The sequence below is a fragment of the Vollenhovia emeryi genome, unplaced genomic scaffold, assembly GCF_000949405.1.
Source record: "Vollenhovia emeryi isolate VEMERY1.0 unplaced genomic scaffold, V.emery_V1.0 DF939145.1, whole genome shotgun sequence".
In the NCBI taxonomy this organism is placed as follows: domain Eukaryota; kingdom Metazoa; phylum Arthropoda; class Insecta; order Hymenoptera; family Formicidae; genus Vollenhovia; species Vollenhovia emeryi.
Genome location: NW_011967221.1, coordinates 1,310,936 through 1,335,536, shown reverse-complemented (window position 1 = coordinate 1,335,536; position 24,601 = coordinate 1,310,936). Strand labels below are relative to the sequence as shown.

The 24,601-nt window shown below is 36.0% G+C and overlaps 4 protein-coding genes across 7 annotated transcripts in view; all 4 read right to left on the bottom strand.

The window, feature by feature from the left end:
• The window catches only part of LOC105566321 (C-terminal-binding protein), a 44,928-nt gene extending 41,594 nt beyond the window's left edge, over positions 1-3,334 (bottom strand). For all 3 annotated transcript variants that reach the window (XM_012020235.1, XM_012020231.1, XM_012020236.1), the window contains exon 1: positions 1,935-3,334. The gene's annotated coding sequence lies outside the window, so the exon portion shown is untranslated. The remainder of the gene's footprint in view (positions 1-1,934) is intronic.
• Positions 3,335-3,424: 90 nt separating this feature from the next.
• On the bottom strand, positions 3,425-6,337 carry LOC105566323 (ATP synthase subunit b, mitochondrial). Its single transcript, XM_012020237.1, has 4 exons — positions 6,217-6,337; positions 5,468-5,626; positions 4,161-4,513; positions 3,425-3,749 (listed from the first exon to the last, which is right to left on the bottom strand). The coding sequence occupies exons 1-4, from the start codon at positions 6,242-6,244 to the stop codon at positions 3,573-3,575; spliced, it is 717 nt and encodes a 238-aa protein (XP_011875627.1). The 5' UTR covers positions 6,245-6,337; the 3' UTR covers positions 3,425-3,572.
• Positions 6,338-10,218: 3,881 nt separating this feature from the next.
• LOC105566320 (CD63 antigen) lies at positions 10,219-13,837 on the bottom strand. Its single transcript, XM_012020230.1, has 5 exons — positions 13,369-13,837; positions 12,282-12,470; positions 11,600-11,764; positions 10,975-11,190; positions 10,219-10,725 (listed from the first exon to the last, which is right to left on the bottom strand). The coding sequence occupies exons 1-5, from the start codon at positions 13,429-13,431 to the stop codon at positions 10,663-10,665; spliced, it is 696 nt and encodes a 231-aa protein (XP_011875620.1). The 5' UTR covers positions 13,432-13,837; the 3' UTR covers positions 10,219-10,662.
• A 3,633-nt stretch (positions 13,838-17,470) lies between these two features.
• LOC105566319 (superoxide dismutase [Cu-Zn]-like) lies at positions 17,471-23,565 on the bottom strand. 2 transcript variants are annotated; one of them, XM_012020228.1, is made up of 5 exons: positions 23,466-23,564; positions 19,828-19,906; positions 19,027-19,236; positions 18,533-18,783; positions 17,471-17,949 (listed from the first exon to the last, which is right to left on the bottom strand). In XM_012020228.1, exons 2-5 carry the CDS (start codon positions 19,891-19,893, stop codon positions 17,940-17,942), a joined length of 537 nt encoding a protein of 178 aa, XP_011875618.1. In that variant the 5' UTR covers positions 19,894-19,906; positions 23,466-23,564; the 3' UTR covers positions 17,471-17,939. The 2 variants fall into 2 exon arrangements, with proteins under 2 accessions (XP_011875618.1, XP_011875619.1); XM_012020229.1 differs by lacking the exon at positions 17,471-17,949 and having other exon boundaries at positions 18,529-18,783; positions 23,466-23,565.
• Between the last annotated feature and the right edge of the window lie 1,036 nt (positions 23,566-24,601).

The following is a 24,601-nucleotide window of genomic DNA, read 5'->3' as shown; positions in this document are numbered from 1 at the left end:
TATAAAAAAATTTGTTTATTAAAGTCGGGTGCTAAGTTCACACGGGTGAATAAAACAGTATAATAAACAATAGCGGGTTTCATTTAAAAAATTTAGGTGACCTTCACGTGACCTTGACCAAGCTTTTCAAGGTCATACTGGTATTACTGCGTAATGCGTCATTTAAAATACTGCAACTGTTGTCTAAGACTTAAAATAAAAATTTTTTTAGACCCTAACATCCTGTCTTGGCTCTTACTCCTTTATTACTTCGTATTTGTGTTTTCACATTAGAGCCTTATGAATTTCATTAATTGTTAATATACCATATTTATTAAACATATCTAAATCATTTTATCATATTATTCGTAGCCCCCGCGCTCGCGCGCGCGCGCGCGCACGCCTGCGTGCGTGATCTTGTCAAACATATACACAAGCTTTCTTAAGGTAGTTTTATCGTGACAGTACTCTAAAAAGATATACCCCTACAATCGAAAGAAAATGTTGAATATCTTCTTGGTTACTTGTGCAAATTTTTAGTTAAGACTGTCTCTACTACGCATGTACACACAGAAGAGTGACTCAACTCAATGAATGCATATTAATATAACACATGTTACCACATCTTCACAGCTTAAATTTTCGGGTTTACAACAATGCTCCAGATTAGAATTGGATCTATATTTTCAAAACTACGTGGTCAAAAATTTTGAAATTTTGTATCATATCCGTACATTAATCTTGAATATCATTATAGTTTTTTTATTAGTCCCAGTCTACAAGGGTGATTTTAAGTCCTACGCCCTAAGCAGTTGATCGATCACAGTTGAGTATTTTTTTCATTATTGCAGATTGGGACTTGATATTCTAAATGTAGTTTCGAAATTATAATTAAGACTATAACGTTAACATATTAATAATATCAAATTTTATTGCAAACATCTTGGAACGGTTAATCTATTAATAATTGCGCCAATCATATTTATCATATCTATACATGTGTAATGCACGGTCAACAAAATCTAAAAAAAATTCATTTTATGTTACACCCACGTTAAGCTAGCAGGACCAAATCAGCAACGTCAAACGCAATCTAGTAGATTATTTAGTACTTCTTTTGCACTATCCTACACCACAAATAATTTTGTCCGATACCATTTAGGAAAAAAACCGCTAATTTGATATCAAACTAATAGAACCAAATAACAGCAAAAATAAGGCAGGTATTTTACGATTAAGAGTGAATTTGTACTAGCTTGTACTACTGAAATCAAATCGAAATATTTTTATTATCCTCTTAAAACAACATATAGCATATACATATATACAGCAAAACACACACACACAAATATGTTTATATTGCCGAGAGGGAGAGAGAAAGGAGGGGGAGGAGAGAAAGGGATTGTGTGTGTGTGTGTGTGTGTGTGTGTATTGTATATAATATAAACCGTATCACTTATTTCTACTTTAGTCAATATACCCCAACTTGATTTGTACTCGAGAGCGATTCAATTATCGCTTTTCGCTTAATAGACATACATAATAGACAGACATACATACATAATAGCGTTTGGTTTATATGGGCGAGAAGGTAGTAAATCTCCTACTTAATTACTCCAAATAGATAACATTGCACAGATTGAAGAGAAAGAATATATTGGAGGGGAGACGGTGGGAAGCAGTGCGAAAAGAGTGGAGCACGCGCATCTCTCGATGCGGCACAAAGAAAGTGCACGCACGTATGCACGCACGAGGTGGAGAAGCGCGAAATTCTCGGCCACACGCACGCACGCACGCACGCACGCACGCACGCATGCAACGCCAACGCCACCGTCGTGTTTCGACGCTCATATACATACTAGTGTGTATATGTAACTACGCGAGGCACGCCAACTGTCTTGGCTGGCGACGCGCGCGCATGCAGGAAGCCATGATTGCGCGTACACTGCACTAACCTGTCGGAGGCGACTTGCTCTCCCTTGATATCCCACTTGGCGTCCCAACACCCGAAGTTGGCCGATGGTTGAGTATTTTCACTGTGCGCAGCCACACTGCAATCACCAAACTATTCACACTTGGCTTCTGTCTCTTTCTATCCTCTATCTCTCTGCGCGTCTCTCCCTCCTTTTTTCACCTTGCTCCTTGTCTCTTTCTCTTCCTTGCGCTCACGCGCTATATATCCCCTCTTTATCTCCTTTTGCTCTCTTCTTTTACGTGTCTTCCTGCGTCCCTCTTGAAAATATATTCTCGGCCCGTTGTCAATTGTACAGAAATGCGCGCGGCGGCGACGGCGTCCGTCTACCGGGTGACCGCCGCGGTCGGCACGATGTACGAGAGTCACGCGAATATACTGACCACCGGGCACACTGCGGTCCTCGTACTACCGTAAAATACCGATCGCGCACGATTCGCGGCGTACACAAAAGGAGTTTCCGTGCTTCACGTTTCACTATTCTCGACTCGATTCGCTAATGATGCACACAGATTCTCGCTACCTACGCTCCGGACTGCTGTCCCTTGCTGGAGGAAAATGGCGGCCCCCGGCCGCCCGAGTAACTCGCGCGCGCCACCCGATGCTCGTCGTCACCGGCCGAGCGCGGCCGAGTCCAGCCGAGTCCCACCGAATGCCATTGGCCGAACAATGCGACGCGTTCGATTCGCTGAATGATTCACACATAGAAACAACACATTGCTGTTAAGTACATACGTACGTATGTACGTACGTACGTACATATGTCGCTAAATAGCGGCACCTCCGCCTTGCATCATCACGCGGTGCGAATTAATGATCACCAATAAACTTTTTATCCGAGGAAAATACTTAATAGCGAATTCGGTTCCTTGCACTAGTGCACACCGAGTGCGCCCTAAGGCTCGTTTACACTCAATTCTTGTATTTAAGCATTAGTTTTAATATCTCTTCAAATACTTTTTACAGTTAGCCAGTAAAATGATCAGCATCCGTACGAATTATCGTTTTGGCCAAATAGTTTTTCAACATCTATTTAAGATGCGCACTACTGCGAGCAACCGAATTCGCTGCTAAGTTCAAAGTGTTTAAACTTTCTTTATCATTAAAATATGTGACAAAATTCTATTTATAATTCTGGGGATTTATAATTCTCATATGAAAAATAAACAGAATTCATCAAATATAATGCAAAACTATAGAATTTTGTTTCAATCCCTTCACAAATTATAGGCTCGAAAGTTATTTGCAAAAAAAAACAAAAAATCGCAATTATAAAATGTTTTTTTCAAGAATTGATTAACACTATTTAACTTATTTTTTAATTGACGTGTAACATCGATTGTTTACACCTCTAAATATATTTTAGCATTTTACTTGCACGAAAAGAAATTAAACGAATAAAAAATAAACCTTCAATGTTTTCAAAATTTACAATTTTCCATAATGCTGCTAATAATGATCGATTTACAATGTACTGTTTCAGTATGGCGTTTATTGATTTATAACATTTTTACCATTCTGAATGTTCGAAAATAATATTTAACCGCATGAAGTAAATTATGTCTGATGACAATCTTCCTTTCACGCTGTTTCTATTTCATCTAATTTAATCGTAACTTTTTTACACTTTTACAGCAAGAGCTTCAAGATCTTTGATGCATTGCTGAAGAGTCGCTTTTTCCTGCTCAGGAGTGATAGACTTCAGTACACTGTTCACGATCCATTGCACCATATGCTTCTGTGCAATTCGGCGTTCAAGACTTTGTATTTGAACTTGGTAGTCAAGACGCTTCTTCACCTGTGGACAGTAAAAAAACTGATTTGTATCATTGCTCTTTTTCATAAAGAAATTTTGTATAAAAAATAGTGCTACGATATGTTCAATAATATTAAAAAATATTTTAATTTATTTAATATAGTTGGAAAAAATTTTGTATTCTTTTCTAGTAGTAAAACAACTACATACCAGAAACTATAAAACTACTAATCTGAAACTTTTATTCAAAATTTACTGAATTTATTTCATCTATTTTTTATTTTCAGGTATATTTCTATAGATACATGTATTATTGTCATCAATAGTTTTCTTTAGTTATTCAGTATATAATATCGTAATGTTTAATATACTAATTACAAGTAAATTTATATTATTAATTATATTATAGATATATCTTTGTAAGTATTTTATATTACATTACACAAAACATACCTCTTGGTACACTTGCACCATTCGTTCTCTGTAAGTTGCTTCCAGCTGCATCTTAACATTTTCCTTCTTAATGTCCATTATCATTTTCTGACCATCCAAGCTCGCCTGCTGTTTCTTTTCAAGAGAAATAAATTCTTCGCATTCAGTCACTCTAATGTTCCTAGTCTCTTCGAGATCATTTTGGCACTTATCTACTTGTTTATCCAATATCTGAGCAAGTTTTGGGCCAAATAGTTTTACACTCGCTACACATATTACTAACAGAGATAATCCATTATAATATTCGTGCTCCATGACATAAATTTCTTTGGAAATTAGATAAGTGCTCACACTTATAGCAAATACATATGGTCCTAAAAATGAAATAACAATTAATGATAATAAAAAGATGCGATTATTTTATATGTTTGAGAATAATCTGTGATATATAAGACATGCGAGACAAGATGATTTTGTGGAAACAAGTTAAAAGTATAGAGTTTTCATATAAAATTTTCTTTTGTATGAAACAATTCGAAGAATTAAAAACTAATATATTTATCTTTTGTAAGAATCTTATATTTTTCAAGAAATATAAAATGAAAATTTCCTGAAGGTAAATATTAAATAATTTAAATAGACTAAAAAGTTTTATATAAAGCATCAATATAATAGGATCTCCATATTTGCGGATGATACGTTCCAAGGCTTACGGCGGATAGGAAAATCTTGGATAATAGTGAACCATTAAAATTACTTAAATGTGTCATTTTTAAGTAAATTGAACAAACAAAATCACTATTAAATGTAAAATATATGAAAGTTAATTAATGTCTAATTTAAAAATAAACAAACGAGAACTTAAGACATCTAAAGTACTACTTTCTTGTGTAAAGACTGGATACAAAGAACTTGCCCAGAAAAATAAAACATATTACAGCCTGTACATGTAGGCCATGATAAACTATGGATAACTGAAGCCATGGATACAGAGATCGTACTACGTTTACTTTATAAATCTTGTATTTTTTCTCATTTATTTAGATGAACGCCATAAAAAATTTAATTTCCAGTAAGAATTCATGCAAATACATTCAACTGTACAGCAAATGATTAAATGTTAATTTTAAAAGTAGATCTTATCAAATACAAAGTTTCATATAAAAATATTTCATTTTACATTATGCAAGTTACATAAGAAATAATTTATCCAGTGCAAACGTATCTATCGATACCTAAGAAATTATTTTCTGATTATAAAAATCCTACATATGCCTGTTAAGAAATCCTTCTAAATATTCAATTATTATTCATTATTAATCGCCTACCTGATGCACCAGTTTTTGGATAGAAAGCTTGAAACCATTCTTCAGGTATAAATCCATGTCTAACTGGAGATGGATCAATCAAACGTTTGGGACGAGTTGGCTCCATTGCTACTGACGAAGCACTTTGTGCTCCACGCATAGCAGTAGACAGCAACTGAGCTACAATGGAAAACAATATTATCATAAAGAATTTAAAAAATTCATTTTTAATGGATTATTATACTTTGATAACACACTTAATAAGATGGATTCAATTTTTGTATGCAAACATGTGAAACAAAGGAAGATATAAAGGGGTGCGATCCGTTTCACGCGTGATGCACATAGTGCATCATTTATCCTTGTTATTCACCAAATGTTAAATGATGCATTATGCACATTGTACGTGAAACGGAACGCACCCAAGGTAAAACTGCAGGATACAAAGAAACATCAAAACAGCGAACTTCGACTTCTGCAAATATGTCAAAGTAATAGATCATTCAAATTATCTATGAAAAAGCTTAAAATTTCATCTCTAAAGAATTGTAAGCGCAAATATTACGTAACTATATATATAATACATAGATAAAATTTATAATATATATATAAGTTTAGAAAATATTGTAAGAAACTATGAGGGTAACCGTGTGATATTACATAATAGAAAGAGTAAACTTTATAGTTAACGAAGTTGTCTATCCATCAAGTGTACTTATCGTACAACATGACACGTGAAGATGTAATGAAGAATATTACAATTAAGTTACCATTACGAAGAGCCAATCTTGACAGCATTTTACACGGAATACGTCTATCACTTGCTGTCGATACGGCCAACAACAAGGACCAATAGTACCATGTCCGACAAAATAGTAATGGCGGATTTAGACTGCACGACGAGTAGACTAAAGGCCCTTGCACAATGGCCGCGGTTGGCTGATAGCGTTTTCGATTTGCTGACTCGACCCGACTCAGGCTGGATTCACATAGAGCATAACTTTGCGTAGCGTAACCTGCGTATCACCAATCACAGGATCATTCTGATAAAACCGTTTCAATAATTCCGTTGAAATAGTTCTGTTATTGGTGATACGCAGGTTACGCTTAAGCCCGTATCAGACTACGGATTGGGATTGGGATTAGATTGAAATTTGACCAATCAGAGTAAAAGTTACTGAACTTGGGATTAGTAAACTTTATTGTGATTGGTTAAATTTCAATCTAATCCTAATCCCAATCCGTAGTCTGATACGGGCTTTTCGCTCCATGTGAATCCAGCCCGAGTCAGAAAAGTTTGATCAAAAGTAAGATTTTTGCAGAAATTGTGGTTCAAATCTTGCTTTTGATCAAACTTTTCTGACTCGGGGTCGGTCGAGTCAGGGTGCTTTCACATGGAGCGTAAGTTGCGTAGCGTAACCTGCGTATCGCCAATCACAGGACTAGTTCAACGGAATTATTGAAACGGTTCTATCAGAATGGCCCTGTGATTGGTGATACGCAGGTTACGCTACGCAAGTTACGCTCCATGTGAATGAGGGCTCAGAAAAACGAAAACGCTGAGTTCAGATTCCCCACCGGGTGAGTGATCATTGGGTGACTGGCTGAGTGAGCGGATCCAATGAAAAAGCTCCTGAGTGGCTTAGGGCAACTTTCACCAAGCTGCAGTTAAGGCGCCTACTGATGAACGCGGCAAGTGCCGCACACGGCAGCGCGCGGCATTTCAGAAAGAACTAGATTCTAGGGGCTTCTGATCCTGATGTCGCCTGCCGCGCTTGCCGCGTTTATCGCGGCACAGATTAATCTGTGATCGCGGCGTTGTCGCGTTGAAGTGAAATAATATAACCTCAATTTCTCCGTACCTCAGTTGTCAGGAGAGTCTCGTTTGAACCACGATCCATTACGGATGTTTGTTCCTTATTTGTGCATAGTTGCTAACGCAACGCTATATTATAAATAATATTGATATTATCAGAGAGAAACCTGAGAACGGCCATGCCGGTGTTTTGCTTGTTACCGTTTTCGCTCGACTGATTCCAGCGCTTTACGCTCATTTTCATTTTTGGAACTATTCCGCTACACCCATTTTCAAATACTGCCGATAAAGTCTCCACTTGGTGCGTGTCCGTGCTACGCCCATTTTTCAAGCGGGTAATGCAGTGCCCAATTTTGGTTGTATTCCGTGCTGCATGCATGAAATATCGGTAACAGGAGAGTGTTATTGATTTAATAAAAAACTTTTCACTCATCGACACGATGCGCAGCGGCGGAGTTGAATCTACGTTGATTCTGCAATGGCGCCCGATGCCTCCTCCTCCTCCACTCAGGTGTCGTTGTCTCAGCTGTCCTCCAATACACTCGCGAATTTATACTTCCGTTTGTAAAGTCACTTGTCACTCTCACTGTATCTAAATGCCACTTTTTCGGCTCTCACTGTGTCCGATTGTCACAAAGTTCGATTGTCACTGACAATGAGTTCGAGTGCCACTACGAACTGTTCGATTACATTGTCGCACTGATACCCGCACAAATCACTGACACAAATCGCGGGAATTCAACGATCGCACGATGATATCGATCATTGATTATTCACAGAGAACGATCGCGGTCTCTTCCCGCACTTGTCGCGAACGCGTATTAAGAAACATTCCGTTTGTAAAGTCACTTATCACTCTTACTGTATCCAAATGCCACTTTTTCGGCTCTCACTGTGTCCGATTGTCACAGAGTCCGATTGTCACTGAGTTCGAGTGCCACTACGAACTGTTCGATTACATCGTCGCACTGATACCCGCACAAATCACTGACACAAATCGCGGGAATTCAACGATCGCACGATGATATCGATCATTGATTATTCACAGAGAGCGATCGCGGTCTCTTCCCGCACTTGTCGCGAACGCGTATCAAGAAAGAACAATACGTATATGCGAAGCGGCGCGGGCATAATCGTTCAATTCGACTGTCGTCGCGTGAATGATCCCGCGTACGGCGCGTAAACACCTTTGCCGAAAACCGAGCACGGATTCCAAGAAATGACGTAGCGCCGTAAACACGTCGGTCAAAAACAATCTATTGTGTTTTTGCGTCGCTCGAATTCTCAACGTTCGTAGTTTTTCTCTCGGCGCGGTGACGCATGACGTTTGCGTGCCATTGTACCCGAAGGTCGCCGCGTTATCATTCGCTCGCCGAACGTCGAGTCGGCAAGCAGTGGCGAGAGTCACTCCGTGTGTGTTATTACTTTTGTGTTATTAGTTTCCAAGACTCGATCGCGATGAATATAAGGATAAAACGCTATTGATTTGTACACATCAGTAACAAGTAACGTATCTCGATTAATTATTAAGTTTCTACAACTTGTAATGAGAAACGAATTACATTTTGAGGCGACAGCTCTTTATTAACGCGTTAAATATTTCACGAGACTAATTAATCTAAATTATGAATGTAAACCGTGGTATTTTGTCGCGGTTACATCCCGTTTACGCACTGTGCTTTTAATTATCTATCAATTTCGCGTAATCCATTTTCGGGAAAAGAGAGAAATTTGTACGAACTTCAGCGATCGCGCTGTAACTTGTTCTGTCGTTCTTTGCAACTCGAACGGGCAGGAAGTAAAGAAAGTTATACTTATTGCACGTTCTTACATTATGTAAATGTAATCGAAAATGATCCCGATTAACTGTCGCAATTAATAAAAACTATTTATCGCTGGAAATTTCGCTCACATAATTAATTTTGAGGATTAGATTGAATGACAAAGATTGTAAAATATCGTTTCGTTGCGGACTAATAACTACTTCTTTACCGCAGAATATGCGTGTCCGCTGCTCCGCGGTACGAGGCAAATCCGCACACGACGAGGTGCTCCTCGCCGGGCGAACTTCCGTCCCCGACGCCGTTCCGGCTCTTCTTCTACCTAAGCAAGAGGGGAATATTCGGAAGGGTTGTCGCAAAGCCGCGTAATAAATCCGCGATCCGTCACACGTATTCCTATCCTCCATACCTGCCCTGATATCGCCGCCCCCTTTGCTATCCTTTCATTCACATGTGCTTCTTGTTTTCCGTTTCTCTGATTTATTTTGTATTATCACGTATTTTAATGAGTAGATTGTTATTAACATTTGAAGAAAAAGAATATTATTGTTTTAAAAATGTTTTAATGTGTAATTTCAAATTACATTAAGTTGTTTAAAGTTATAAAATAATAATAAACAAATTTATTTAAAATTATTTATACATTATTTCGTTACAGTTGAAAGAAGATATGAAAAATTACACACTATTTACTATGATGGGAGGACCAATTATTTTAAAAAAAGATACTATCTTGCCTCACTTATAGGAAATATAACATGTTGCAGTAGACGTACTAAAAAATAAATATATAAAATTAAAGTGTCTATTATTGTACGTAGGAAGATAGCAATTTACGACTATCAATGTTCTGAATACAACGCTGTTATAGAAATAGATATACTACATGAAAACCACATATACGCTTATATAAGCTACATTTGCACTAGGCACACATTTATACAATCATAACCACACAAATAATGTGATCCTTTAATAGGACGAAATATATATAATAATATATAATGTTAACTGTACGTATATAATATGGTATAAATATCATCACAATATACACACACCAAAAAAATATATTCATAATCGTTCTATTTTTCTTTATAATTACGTTGTATTCTATTTTTAATTATAAATTAACACTCTGAGGAACATCATTTTTTTATGTAAAATAATCTCATTTTGATGTAAATTTAAAAAGAGACAGCATTAACATTTTTAATATTATTAATATGTTTTTGTATTGTAGAAATATCTTTCTAATTTCCAACGGATACCACTTAATTACATAATACAACAGCAAAAGAATTATATAATCATAAAAAATATATAATGAATATAGATATCGAATAATTATTGAAGCTTGAATAAGACCCGTGCTGTTATGAGAGGAGTGTAAAAAACATTGCGAAAAATTAATGAGTAATATTAATAAATGAAGTTAATAATATTAGTTAATGGAACGTGTTTCTTATTTGTCGATTATTGAATAAAAACCTCTTAAAAAGATCAATATAAATCTTTTAGCTCTGCTACTATTAAGCTGATTATAATGTTATTATATTTTTATCTTAACGAGACAGCAAATTTGTAGCTTAGCCTGGTATTAATAATTAAATTAATTCACTTCATTTATCGCTTTCCTTTTTTATGGCCGCAGCAAGGCAACAAGCAAGGACGATACCGGCAATCTGAAAAAAGAAAACGTATTCTTTTAAATATCGCCACAGTATGATGAACAAATTTGCAATTTACATTTTTTGTTATAATAAAGAATTTGTATAATTTTAAAATTGAAAATTTTTGTTTATGCTTATTTTTATTGGTCTTTCTTTATTATGCTTTTACTTATAAAGCCTATTTAACTTTACCGCAATAGAGCGAACGAGGTAAAATGAGGCTATTTAATTAAAATATCTTGTAAATGAAATTTTACTCACCTCCACAAAAGCTATTCCGATACCGACACCAATCAAGACCGTAGCGCAATTATGAATTACCATTTCCAACTTGCTAAAGCATCCTTCCTTGTGTGCATAAGCTAACTGACACGTTTGCGCGATTGTAGTATTGCAACAGGACGTCGGTAATCCAATCGTTCTAAATGATCCAGGTTGAACCCAATCTTCGGGACCATCCACGCCGCAACATTGCAGCTGTCTCGTATAAACACATAAAGTAATCAATGTATTAATAAGATTTAATCAATTTAGAAAATGTTAAACAATGTAACTCTTAATTTAAATAATGAAATAACTATTTCTCGGTGCTAATTCGATTTAATTATGTAATATACATTTTACAAAACCACTTTCGTGTGAAAGTAGGATAAAGTAATTTAAAGTATGACATGTATATGACAGTCAAAGACTAGCCAATACGCTTGTAATACTAAAACAATTTTAATTGTCTATTTGCACGCGATGATTTGTTCAAGTAACCTAACTCATCACCATTATAGAAACCATTGTTTTCTTTGTGGCACGGAAGCTACATTATTTCATCACCTGACTTTTGTATCGACAAATCCATTAGCGTGTTACGCTCTAGATTCAGTATACTGACCTTTTTCTGCATCTCATCCAAGGCTTGCTTGTCGACCTCCGTATAATTCCTCATCGATACCTTCATATTATCCTTCAGCGCCATACTAAAATCGTTTTTAAATACTGCCGCCGCTATGCCCACCGCGAGCTCGATCACGAAGATAATCAATAATGCGGCCGCAAACTAAATTATTTTTAATATTAATATAACTAACTAAAAATTGTATAAAATTATCATTTTTAATTATTTATTGTTTTCACTATAAAAAATATATTTAAAAAGAAAACAACTTGAAGGTGAAGATGTTTGAAATTATATGTACACAAGTAATCACTGATGCCTTCCCATATGAATTTAGACACTGGTAGAACACATACATATACATTTTCCATGTATGGATATGCAAAATGTATAAATGTGTTGATATGTGCACAAATACATATGGAAAGGCATCAGTGATTCCTAGTGTACAATTTGATATGTTAGCATTCAATATGCGCAAAATGTTCAAAAAATTTCTGATCTTAATTTTAACTAGGTTTTCCCAATATTTTATTTGATAATGAGATAAATTCAAGTACACATAAAATAATCAAAGATCATGTTAACAGGGGAAACCCCTCTTGGAGGGGTTAAATTTTTTGCTGTAAACTCTAAACAGTCTAAACTATTTAATTATCCTGTTGATCTTTTAACTTACCGCAATCAACATGTTGTAATGTTCCTTTATCGCTCCGTAACACCCTAGAAAAGCTATGATGAAAACGATAGTTCCCGCAACTATAAGTACTATAGGCGGTGCCATTATCCTGCCTTCCACGAAGTGATTGAATTCGCCGACATTTGCCAATACTAACGCGCCGGCCACAATAATACCTAAGCCAGATATCTGCAAAAATCAATTGTAGCAATTGTACGTACTTTTTTTCGCCCACAAAACTCTCCTTTGCATTTTCTTTAGAATTAAAACATATATAAATTTATATATACATATATTTATTATATAATATATGTATGTATACGTATTTCTAAAAGCACATATATTTTTAACACATTGACTGCTAAGAGCTCAATCCAAAAATAAGCTCCATGGACCATGATTATTTTTTTTATATTTTAATTTCAAATTATCGTTGATATGGTATGGAATTACTAATCGATGCAGGTAGTTTTTAAAATATTTCTCTTGTTATTATCATAAATGTTATTCTTCAGCATTCATGACTGAATATACTAATAATTTCCTTCAAACTTCTTGCGAATCCGTACTACTTTTATCAAAAAGTTTCATTGTACACCACCGCCTTTTCACGAGAGTTTCTCTGAAATAAAAGGTCTGGTTTCTGTAGGGACCAACTTATCCTGAACAAGTTAAAATACGATGAAAAATACATAGTGTGTTCAAGCACTTGTAGAGCTTAGAATGAGAAAAATTCTGTCAATATTTGGTAACAAGGCTTCCTGTAAAAATATCAGGTAACCAATGATGGCATAGCAGTCAACGTGTTAATAAATAATTTCTGAAAATAGTTTTTATTAATTAATTTAAAAAAATTATATTAAGTATCACGAATAAACAAATCTTTTCGCGTGTCGTATGAGTACCCGAAAATATCTTAGGTGTCCTTAGAAAAATCAGTGAAAATCAGATATGTTCGCAAAACCTCAGAAAAATTAGAACATAAAAAATAAAAATGTTCACTATTTGAACTACTTCGGAGACACACTTGCTGTCAAGATTATTTCCGTTTTTAAAACCATTGTCGCCTTCAACTCGCTTTACTCACCGCGAAAATCAAATTAAAGATGAAGAGAATGTATTTGATGACGTTCATCCCACAGGACTCCATGATGTACCTAGCGTTAAAATTAATTAAACTTTGTTACTTTGATCTTGTTATTTCGAATCGATAATTCACGGGGTTTCAAACAATCAGACACATAGTCAACTAGCTTGTGTTCCGTGCGACAGCCGTACGGTCAATGGGAGCGATCTGGGTGGTGCTCCTTCGTTCGAGCCTACAGGGGAAATTTCGATCGAAATCCTCGGCCTCCAGGCTGCCAGCACAAAGAAGCCAGGCGAGAGTTAGGTTTAGGTCGTAGTCCTACGTTACAAATTATTAGTTGGCGGTTCTGGTCGATGGTGGTCACCAATGGTAACCATACCTGCTCATTCTTCGCCGTCCCCAGGAACTTAAAAAAGACGTAAAAGATACAATCGGTATTTGCGAATGTGTTTCCTTGTTAAAAGCAGCCTACGGTAAAACTACCCTCCGCTTCGAGCTCGGTGTTCTCTGTTCGTGACTACCCCGGATCATCGATCTGAAAGCAATCGATTCTTTCGCTTCCATCATAATATCTCCGCGCTCGTAATCAGTCGCAACTTTAGAAATTAATCGACGAGAAGGTGTCTTCTGCGAACCTGATTTTGTGGCAATCAGGTGAACTTTGCGTGTTGTCAAGACGTTAACTATTGACCCTGTTGAGTCTCCATATTTGCGTCATTGATTAAATATTAATAATCTTTCTAATAAACTTTTTAAGCGTTTTAAGATTAAAATATGATAAATTAGAATTCGTTTTTTAAGATGTCAGATTAACACAGAAGGTGTTAGCATAATAGAAAGTTTACTGTCATGTCACCATATATTGTTGACATGATATTTTCACAGGAGGGGCTTCGTCACCAAATATTAGTGACAATATTTTTCCCACTATATTGAATCATTAATACTGAAGAAACAACATTTACGAGAATAAAATACAGTAACAGTGTCGATGGATTAGTGATACTATACTGTATCACTGATAATTTAGATTCTAAATATAAAAAAAGGTAATCATGGATCCATTTTTGATTAGGCAGTCAATGTGCTAAACCGATAACATCATTTTATAAAATTGACGCTTTCATTAATATTTCGCTACGTTACGTGATTAATTTTAAAGACAATTTTTACTATCTAAAGAAATGTTTAATACTAACATTATTCGTAACATTTATTAATTTATTAACAAATAATTTATACTTTTTATTTATATTTTATTTAATATGTCCCTTTTTCATATTTATCTCACTTGGTTACTCAGTTACAATTTCATTAATATAATTTTTTTCGTACGAGTGATGCATGACTGCAGGTTACTTTACCAATTTACGGAATAGCAAAATGTTGTTCCAGTGACCACTTCAATTACCTGACTCCAAGTGTAATGATTTCGCAGTACGAGCGAAGCGTTCTCGAAGGCAATCCGCCATAATTTTATTGGAGAAGAGACAAAACGTGCGTGAGCATCACGTTAAACTATTGTCCCTCGTACAATTTAATAATATAACATTATTTACACATGTCCAATAGAACGCACAAAGTGGGTCACAGGCAACTTTGCGAGCACGCCGACGAGTTTTCGTTTTCGCGATTCGATCCGCTCGATAGGCATCTGCGTAGTACGTTTCTTCAGTATCAACTTCTATAAAAATTCGAATGGTTCGTTCCTCGCATGTAGTTGGGATTCACGTAAATCCCCGGTTTCGTGCCATGCTGTGGACACGTATGTGGGTTAATGAGAACACGGTAAATATAGTTATCGCGCTCATTCCTCAGGTAGCTGCACCTGCACGTAATACTACATGCATAATGATAACACGCTACAATATAAAGTTCAGCGCTGCACGACTGCAACATCTTGTCTACTCTCCTCGTATGTGCTCCGTGTGTTTGCTCGGTATTTACGCAATGAGTGTAATAGAGTACTTTAATATTAATCCTAATAAATAGTACAGCGTAGTAATTTAGTAATGAACAAATTTATAATTAGATTTGCGACGGATCGTAATAACAGAAGGATGATTTTTACATTAATTAAGAATTTTATTTTAACAAATATAACTTCATTACACAAGCCTTCACAGTGAAGAGACATCAGTCGAAAAAGTCGTACACAGAAAAAAAATTGCGATTTAATTAATTAACGTGTCTGCATTTAAAAAGTCGAAGAATATAATTATAAATAAAAATATACATAGATATATAGCTTAAGTTTGTCCTGCAAAAGTGCGCGTTACGAATATAAAGAAATCGTAGCATCTTACTACATTAAGGATACATAAGGATAAATAACGCAACTGACTATCCTAGCAAATAACAAATAACACTTAGAAGTTGACCAATCATATGCTTCTTAATTAACTAATTAAGTAGATGCAATATTGCAAATTATAATATAAAGTTCGCAATATCGACTGATTTCTTTCGCGAGGTCGTACCTCGATTTTACGCAATTTTTGGTTTTTCTGCTTAAACGCTCATTCTGGACCAGACCTTGCGAAAGAGATCAGTCGATATATACATACGCTTGAGGCATATATGTATAGATGCATTTCAAACAAATTATTTTACGTTCAGACTTATGGTGAATTCAATATTTCTAAATAATATAATAATAATATTGCATGTAATATTAAAATATATAAGTATGAAAAGTTTCGTTGTTTCGTTCTTTAAGTAAAGAGATTTAAGTAAACAGATCTTTCGTTGCATCAATATGACCAGGTAGTTTGACGTTTTACAGATGCTCGTACATTGTAAATGGAATTAAAATCGAAACTACTCGTCGGTTTATCCGAATGAGATTTATAATAATCGGCCGGTAAGTCATCTGAAAGTAACGATCGCTAACATAATACTATTCCGCGCCACGCTCCATAATGCTGGTTAGAAGTTTGTCAACTGCTAATATTGTTGACGAAAAATCGATGGTCGCAGCTCTCGCTGTTCGTCAGCTCGAGATGTAAACCCAGTGAGAAATGATTCGTCGATCGACGAATCATTTCTCACTGGGAATGCAAATGTAATTTACTTATCTTTGAACAAGAGACGAAATTACTTGGAGTTCTCGCGGGATCGTTAGAACTTGAGCTGCTGATAAGTTGCAATGAGGAAGAATATCACGAGGGTCGATATGCTCGGCGTAGTAAATGAACCAGAATTCCACTTGCCGTACGGCAACCTGAAAGCAACAACATTGAAGAAATCGATAATTGCATTCTTAATTGAATTGCGCAAGATTACGTAAAGTAGACGATGTTATTGCCGGCATTTCCGGGAATCGAAAAATTGATAAAGTAACGCACTTTGTGCCGCAAGTTGTGTGCGTCGCCTACCACAGATCTAATTACGTGCAAAATACACACACGCTGAGACCTGAGATTTGTATCTACATTTAAATGAAATGCATTTTACATTTCGACGCATCGCAAAAATCTGAATTTCAAATTATACATAAATCATATTACGATTGCGTTGGTGTAGTCAGAAGCAAACAAATATCGCCAGCATTTTCGAAAGCATTAATATTTATTGGTTACTCAAACAACAAATATATTGACGACGGCATACAAAAAAAAGCAAGCACAAGATGCGTTAAAAATGTCGACACGGCTTTGTGTTAAACAACGTGATACGTATAAATTCATTAAAGAATTTCTTTGAAATAATTAATATTTTAGTTCTAATAACATATGTTATAATGATTTTTCCACCATACTTGGAGAGAGGGAAAATATTTTAACAATTTTTGCAATTAATATAAGGTGCGATATTTATTTTGGTTGGATTATGGTACTTAATTATTATACGATCGTCCTGATATTACTTTTGAATAATTATTACGGAAAACAGTGACTTTTCGGGCTTCACTTGTATTTCACAAGCTCGTAAATTATCAAAGTATTATCACACCGTGCCACTTTATTAGCGTGGAAACATAGAGAACTCCGTGAAAAACGGAGTTTAACCGCGGCTCCTGTTAACTATGCAAAAGTGTATAATATGAGCGTATCGTTTCAATCTAAACGTGCGTGACTGTGAAATAATTTATAGAGGACCATTCTCATTGCGCTTAGAGCATGTGTATATTTTGTCTATATTATTATTTGTATTTTCCTTATGGTAACACAAAAAAGCGATCGGACAGAATAAATGTGAGAAAGGACATCAAGGAAACACAGAGGAACAAAACAAATTGTTAAAGTATCATCAACAATTTACATACAAAAGATAGACAGGCTACGAGTCAACAGTCAGAGAGAAAATTACATAACATTTACATACGGCACATGTCGTTGCTACTAATTCTATGTCTATTTCTCAGTTTATTACAAACGACACAATTCTCTTACAAATCACATAAAATACATATATTCGGCAAAGCATTTAATAGAGGAAGAATCGTATAGGAAGTAACACTTCAATAATATTGGGTCAAATTAAGGTGAATTTCTAATCAAATCTACGAAGTGGTATCGATCCTTTTTGTTTCCCCTCCATCGACCGTTGACATTTTCCTTCGAAGTACCTCAGATTTTTCTGTAATGTGCAGAATACAATGAGGTGCGGCTGTTTAATTTCGCTTTCGATAATTCTCGTGAACAAAACGCGAGGATTATTGATGTTGTATAAATAATATTAAAATTTGTCACTGGCGACTATACGTGACATTTTTGTTCATCAATATTAATATCGTAATTATAATAAAGTAGTTATATAACAGAGATATTTCATTATATACAATTATTAATATTATAAAGCATATAAGCGACTACACCACAAACGGCATTAAAAGATCGTTTACTAAAATACCAAACGAATATATTTTTCATTGGTATCTGTAATATTTTTATCTAACGTTTACCTGCTGCGTTTGTACAACGAAGTTGGGACGTACATGAACATTTAACGGCAAACAAGCAAGTAAAAGAAAAAAAACTTTATTCTATATTTTTTTTACTGAAAATGTGAATATTATTGGACTATGAATGATAGACGTTATATGGGAAAAACGAGGAAACTTACAAGTTATATATCCTGTGAATACAGAAAATCATATGAAAGTTTAAGCGCAACGTAAATAAAAATGAGAAAAACATATATTTCGAAAGTGACAACCTACTCAATGCCAACAACACCACAGGCCCAACGATCGCCAGCGTTTCCAGTTGACAAGGAGAGAGAGTTATTTCCTTTGCCAAGATCGTCCTCGCCGGAGTGTACAACTATGGAACGTCCCAGGATGCTGTGCGATCCTTTCAGCGAGATACCATTGTCAGTGATATTTATTACCGCTTCTCCCGCAGAATTGGCCTGGATATTTCCTAGATCGCCGACATGTCTGACAGTATCGTTCGGCGCGCCGTGATCGACCTAACGAGTTAATACTATGTAGCGGAAGTACTCGGAAAAGTAGTACAAGTCAACGGAAAAACTATCAAAGACTAAAGCAGAGAATCTAATGAGCATTTAACAGACTTTGTCGTAAAATACAAATAACAAAAGATAAAGTTTAATTTTTTAGAAGTGAAAATTTTCCGGAAGGATATAGAATTAATATAAATCAATTATTGTGCATAGCAATTGGAAGGAAGATCGGTTGCTGTAGGAGCTCACATTCTCAGGATTGAAGTGCGCTCCTGCAGATGTACAACCCATGGTTAAATCTCCCTTCTCGTGCACATGGAAACCGTGCAGCCCTTCTGTGAGTCCGTAGATCTTGCCGGTGATGGTAACGGGTCCATCCGGCGGGTTTTGAACAATCTTCAAATTACCCGTGACATTTCTCGCAGAAAATGATGTCAGACGAACAACAGCTACTAGTTCCTAACGAACCGATTCAATACGATCAGTATAATTGCGAACAATAACAGTTTGTAGTGCTTTAGAAAAACGGCAAACAGCTTTATCCAACCAAAGAAAGAATTTTTTTAAGAAGCAAATTGGATATTATTTTTTCACGAATTTAAACATTATTTTCAGATCCTTAATTTCTAATGTTACATATTCTGAGAATTAAAAATCGAGCACAAATGCTGTTAAAAGAAACGACAAAATAATTCTATTCTCGTCTTCCGAATAATATTAATTACAAGTTTCGAAATATTCTGTTGAGATCAAATATCCTCTTTGGGACAACGGTATAGCTTTAATTTGATTAAGGGATTCGTGAAAATCTTTGACTTTAAGAGCGCTCTATATATTCTGCGATTTATTCATTACATTACAATCTCTCAACACGAATATCACCTAATGGCTACTGTCCAATTTCGAACTATGTCGTATTATCAATTACAATCAACGCTCGTCATGGTAATCATTCGTTATACATTATAATGTATTGGAAAATCGATTGATGGTTTATTTATTACTGTGGAAATGGATTAATACATGCAATATTCGGATTGTCGTACGTACCTCTTCCGCGTATGTAGCTGTAACAGCAATTACAGCTGCCAATAGTAACACAGACATTCGACTCATCGTGCGTATTCGGCTGTAAACAGAATAACAGAAAACTGACACGTCGATTATATGTAATACCTTCTTACGTCTTTTCTGAAATTGTCATAATTATGTCATAATTATGATAAATGTTGCAACAGTAATTTAAAACCTTGTAGTAGAACAATACTTCCTTTTAGTCAGCGCAAAACAGTACAAGAGGTATGAAGAAACATACACTCTAAAAAGTTTACCACAATCATATACCTTCCTTATGAGGTGTATATATATTTTTTTCTAATAACAAATATAATTTTAATGAAAAATGCAGCAGTTCGTTATAACAAATATGTGATTCTAAATTTGTAAAAGAACATGTTGATGCTCAAATGATCAGAAAAATCCTACCCAGATAAACAAAATAATTGGTTATGGAATATCCCCTACGAAAAGATTGACAATTTCCGACTACGGAACGAGATCTATTTGTACCTCTGTCACTTATACAAATGTAATTTAATCGATCTAGAGGGCAGTTAGATGAACTGATTAATATTAACCGACAGTAGCCTCGCATGTAAAGGACTAATCGATAATCCGTGCGACGCAGTTTTTGAAGCGCGGCCGTCGCGCGATTTAGGAAAGCAGGCCGCTTACATAAATGACGTGGATGAAAACGAGTGCGTTGACTACGCGAAGGCAAAGTTACTTTCACGCCACCTTATATTCTGGAGGAATATTACGATCAGTCAATCATATAAAATTAGCGAGCTATTTATTTTCCCCCTATGACACGTGTGTTAGATGTACACACATGTACAATCTATTTCTTATTATTAGTCGAAGCTGTTAGATGACCTTCGTGATATACACGAACTACGCTCCAACGGCATACGTGAGTTTCTTGCTCGCGGTTAATTAGGAAGATTATGTAATTTTATGTCAAACAGAAATTGCAAATAATACGTCGAATTAATAAACATAATGTTGAATATCTCGGACAAACATGAACTTTTATGTAAACCTTGACAATATTACAATGTGCTAAAGGTAGAACATACTATTGTCGAATGTTATCCGAGATAATTACTAATTATTATAGAATTTATTATTTTTACACGTTTTCCATAAGCAGCCGACGCAATTGCAAAATCCACCAAATTATGGAAAATTATGGAAATTTATGTAAAGATATTATCGCGTGGCTGACGCAGAGTCATCGGATATTCCAGGTTCTTATCTGCACCCATGTATTTAACTTTAATATAATTTTCTTTCTTGCTGCTTTCTCGTGGATAAAGAATATTTCTATTTCTTATCTATATTCCTATTCGTTTTTTTTATGATCTTATGCCGCTCTCTTGAAATATATGTTATCTATATTAGCAAAAGTGATTATTTTTTGGTTTTGTTTCGCGAGGGAAATATACTTTTTCTTGTTAGCACGTTATAAAGTACTTGACGTTTCAAATTGTTATCGATTTGCATGTTTCTTCTCACCCAGCCTCTATAGAATACGAGCGCAAGTTTAATGGAGATTTTCTTGTCAATCTTGATATAACGTCAATAAGAACACTTTTCTTATCGTCATTATTTCGTTTGCATTTTATATAACACAAACATTCTAGAAATTGGATCAGTTTTACCGTTTTTTTTGTGTGTACTTTACCTTTCTCATTACCTTACTTTTCTTCGCTTCGGTAAGTGTACATTTATTGGAAAGGGGCTTGTCAACATTATTAGCACAAGATACTGATACTTTGCCTTTCAAGAGCGTTTCATCAAACAAAATAGGTTTCCTATCAATTTTGAAATGCATTACTTTCTTAGCTGCCATCGTTTCGAAGCCGTCGCTACAAAAAATGTGTTATTTATCTCGACTTATATATTTTTACTACAAAAATGGTCATTCCACTTCGCTGGCGCTGTGCGTGGAATGCGTGCGTGCGAATGCCAGTTGGAAAGTTCACGGTCCAAGGAGTAACAGCTCTGTCCGGTGCGAATGCTAGTCAATTTAGCAGTACGTGTCGCGGAATTTTTTCATGACCGGATACCGCGAGTGGTGGGTAAAAGCACGCCGTGAACGTGTGTGGAAAACGTGGCGAGGAGCTTCCGAAGGAAATATCGATCTATGACGAAAGGTGTTCGTCCACAACACCTGCGCGACTTCATCGATCAGTGTTATTCATGCGTTTTAGCGTAAGCACCGCGCGAATTGATGGCGCGTTTCGCGGACATCAAGCAGGTACATACACACGGCGATGTATTTCCATTTCTACCGTGGGACCGGCTTTACACGTCATGTACACTCCGACGTGTCCATCGGCCGCTTCTATATTGCGTTAGATTAATCAGGACTTATAGCGAGCGTCTTGTTATATTCCCACATTTCTCAGAATTAAACATTATAGGCTGAAAAGACTTTACATCGCAATTTCACGGTATTTACAATATATACAATCTAGCAGAGGTTTAAACGATACAGAAGGCTTGAGAATGGAATAATAGCCCTTGACTTTTGCAAGAATTCCGAATAAATTAACAATGGAAATTTACTTCCAGGAATACGAAAGTGACGATTCACTTTCATACATTGCAATTTTTATGTTTTATAATCTTATATAAGTATATATTTTCTCGCAATAAATTTAGAATAGAATATTTAGACACTACCATCCTGTCACGGCTCTGAGTCCTTTAAATTCTTTGAAACTTGTGTTTAACACATACGAGCCTTACTAATTTATTTAATTTATATATTTTATGTTCTTGTATAATGTTTATATTGTTAATAGAGAGCTGATAAAGAAATGACAACGTGCAGAACTATCTAAAGATTCACGAAGGATATATTATCTTATTTTGTTCATAACTGATCGCAAAGTTTACGATAATTAAAAATGTTACGGCTAATTAGAAGCTCATAAAGGTTTAATTTGAGGCCTTATCTCTCTTGAACATGAAACCCCAATAAACCGCGCAACTGACCACCTAATTATTGAATTTAACATTAGTGTTTCTACACCGCGTGCATAGATATCGACGTTATGGATTAACGTGTTAAGTGCTCGTCGACTATTTCTGTCAGATACGCGTCGCGGATTTAGTTGTAGTTTTCCTATTACAACTTCCTTAATACAACTATTATAGATAATAGTTGTAGATAATAACGCATTAATAGCTCTAGCCTTTACAGTAAATGCAGATAGAATCATAACTGTCGCAAAATCCTTCACCGACATTTGAGATTATTTGCGTCGCCTATCAAGTGTTCTATATATATGTAATATTAATTAGGAAATTTTACGTGGAAGACAGAAGCGAATCGGGCTGAGGACTGAATGGTTTAGCTGCACGATTAACATGCGCATGCATAAAATTTGGAAAACTTAGTGCGCGAGATAAACTTGGGAACGAGACGAAATCGGTAAAATCGCAATTTGTTGAAACCAAAAGAATCTTACATGGCGATTCGCCTCGCGTTCGCGCGATAAATTGGATTGTGCAACGGTGCATCTGTCGCGGAATAGAATTTCGAAGCGCGATAACGCGATCGGCGGCCGGGATCGACCGGGAGGGAAGCATGCACACGAAAAGTGAAAGGGACCTACCGGCGAGCGGGCACTATTTTACTGGACACTGAATGACCGAATGACTGACTGGCTGACTGAGGATGCTGGGCCCATGTTCCGCTTATATCGGCACGGTACTCCCGTGTAAATCCCCCACCCGCGAGGCAGACAAATCAGCCGCGAACAAGTATCTTGTAAATGATCATGCACCGGCGACCGGATGACCGTCAAAGATAACGGAAGATTCTGGACCCTCCGCCGGGTCCCGCGTAGCCCGGCTTCTTTCAGCCAATTAAACGGCTGCACAATCGACGATATTATACAACAACGTTAATTTTGCAACGGCATAATTATCAGCTCCAGATAGAGAGCAGCGAAATAGCGTTACAAGCTGTTACAAAATACAAAAAAAAAACTGACAGATAAATATAAGACAGTTGACGCTTTCTGGTATTCGGGACAACGTTTCTGATAAAAATCGCAATGCGTGTGCCATGGAGTGTCAATTATTGTGTCATAAAGTATCTTCAAGGTGGTATTTCGTATTTTCGTATAAAAAGATAAAAGAGATAGGAAGTTGGTATGTGTGAAATATCACGTACAAGATATGGCACACGTGATTGCTTTAATTAATAATCGCGCAAATCCGCGACGTAGATTCGCATGTGTTTATTGACTTGGGTGTTAGCAGCTTAGTTTTGATTAGAGCTGACCGTTACAAGGAAGCCAGCAATGCGCCGCACAACATACGTGCCATTTAGATTAATAGGATAATAGAGAAAAGGATGTTAGATATTCACGAACGCAACTCTTGGATCCGTTCAAGTAACCAACTGTAGTAAGTATGTCACCGACGAACCTACACAAAAGTTGTCGTGAAGGCGAAATTAGCATTATTAGCGCTACATTAACACATGCGAGTATATCGAACGTTAAACCTGCTGCTTTCGCGCGTAAAATCGATCGGGCTCGACAATGAGCGGAGGTTTCATTCATTATACGAAGTAGATATTGTCTACATAGATAAATCTATTAGAAATATTATACAAAATATTTCGGGATTGTAGATGTTGTTTTAACGTTGTCTTCCCGTTAGTAATATTTTTTAAACATCGAGTCGTGGTGGTCTTACATTAATATTGTTCTTAAATGTTGAAAAATATTGAAAATATGAA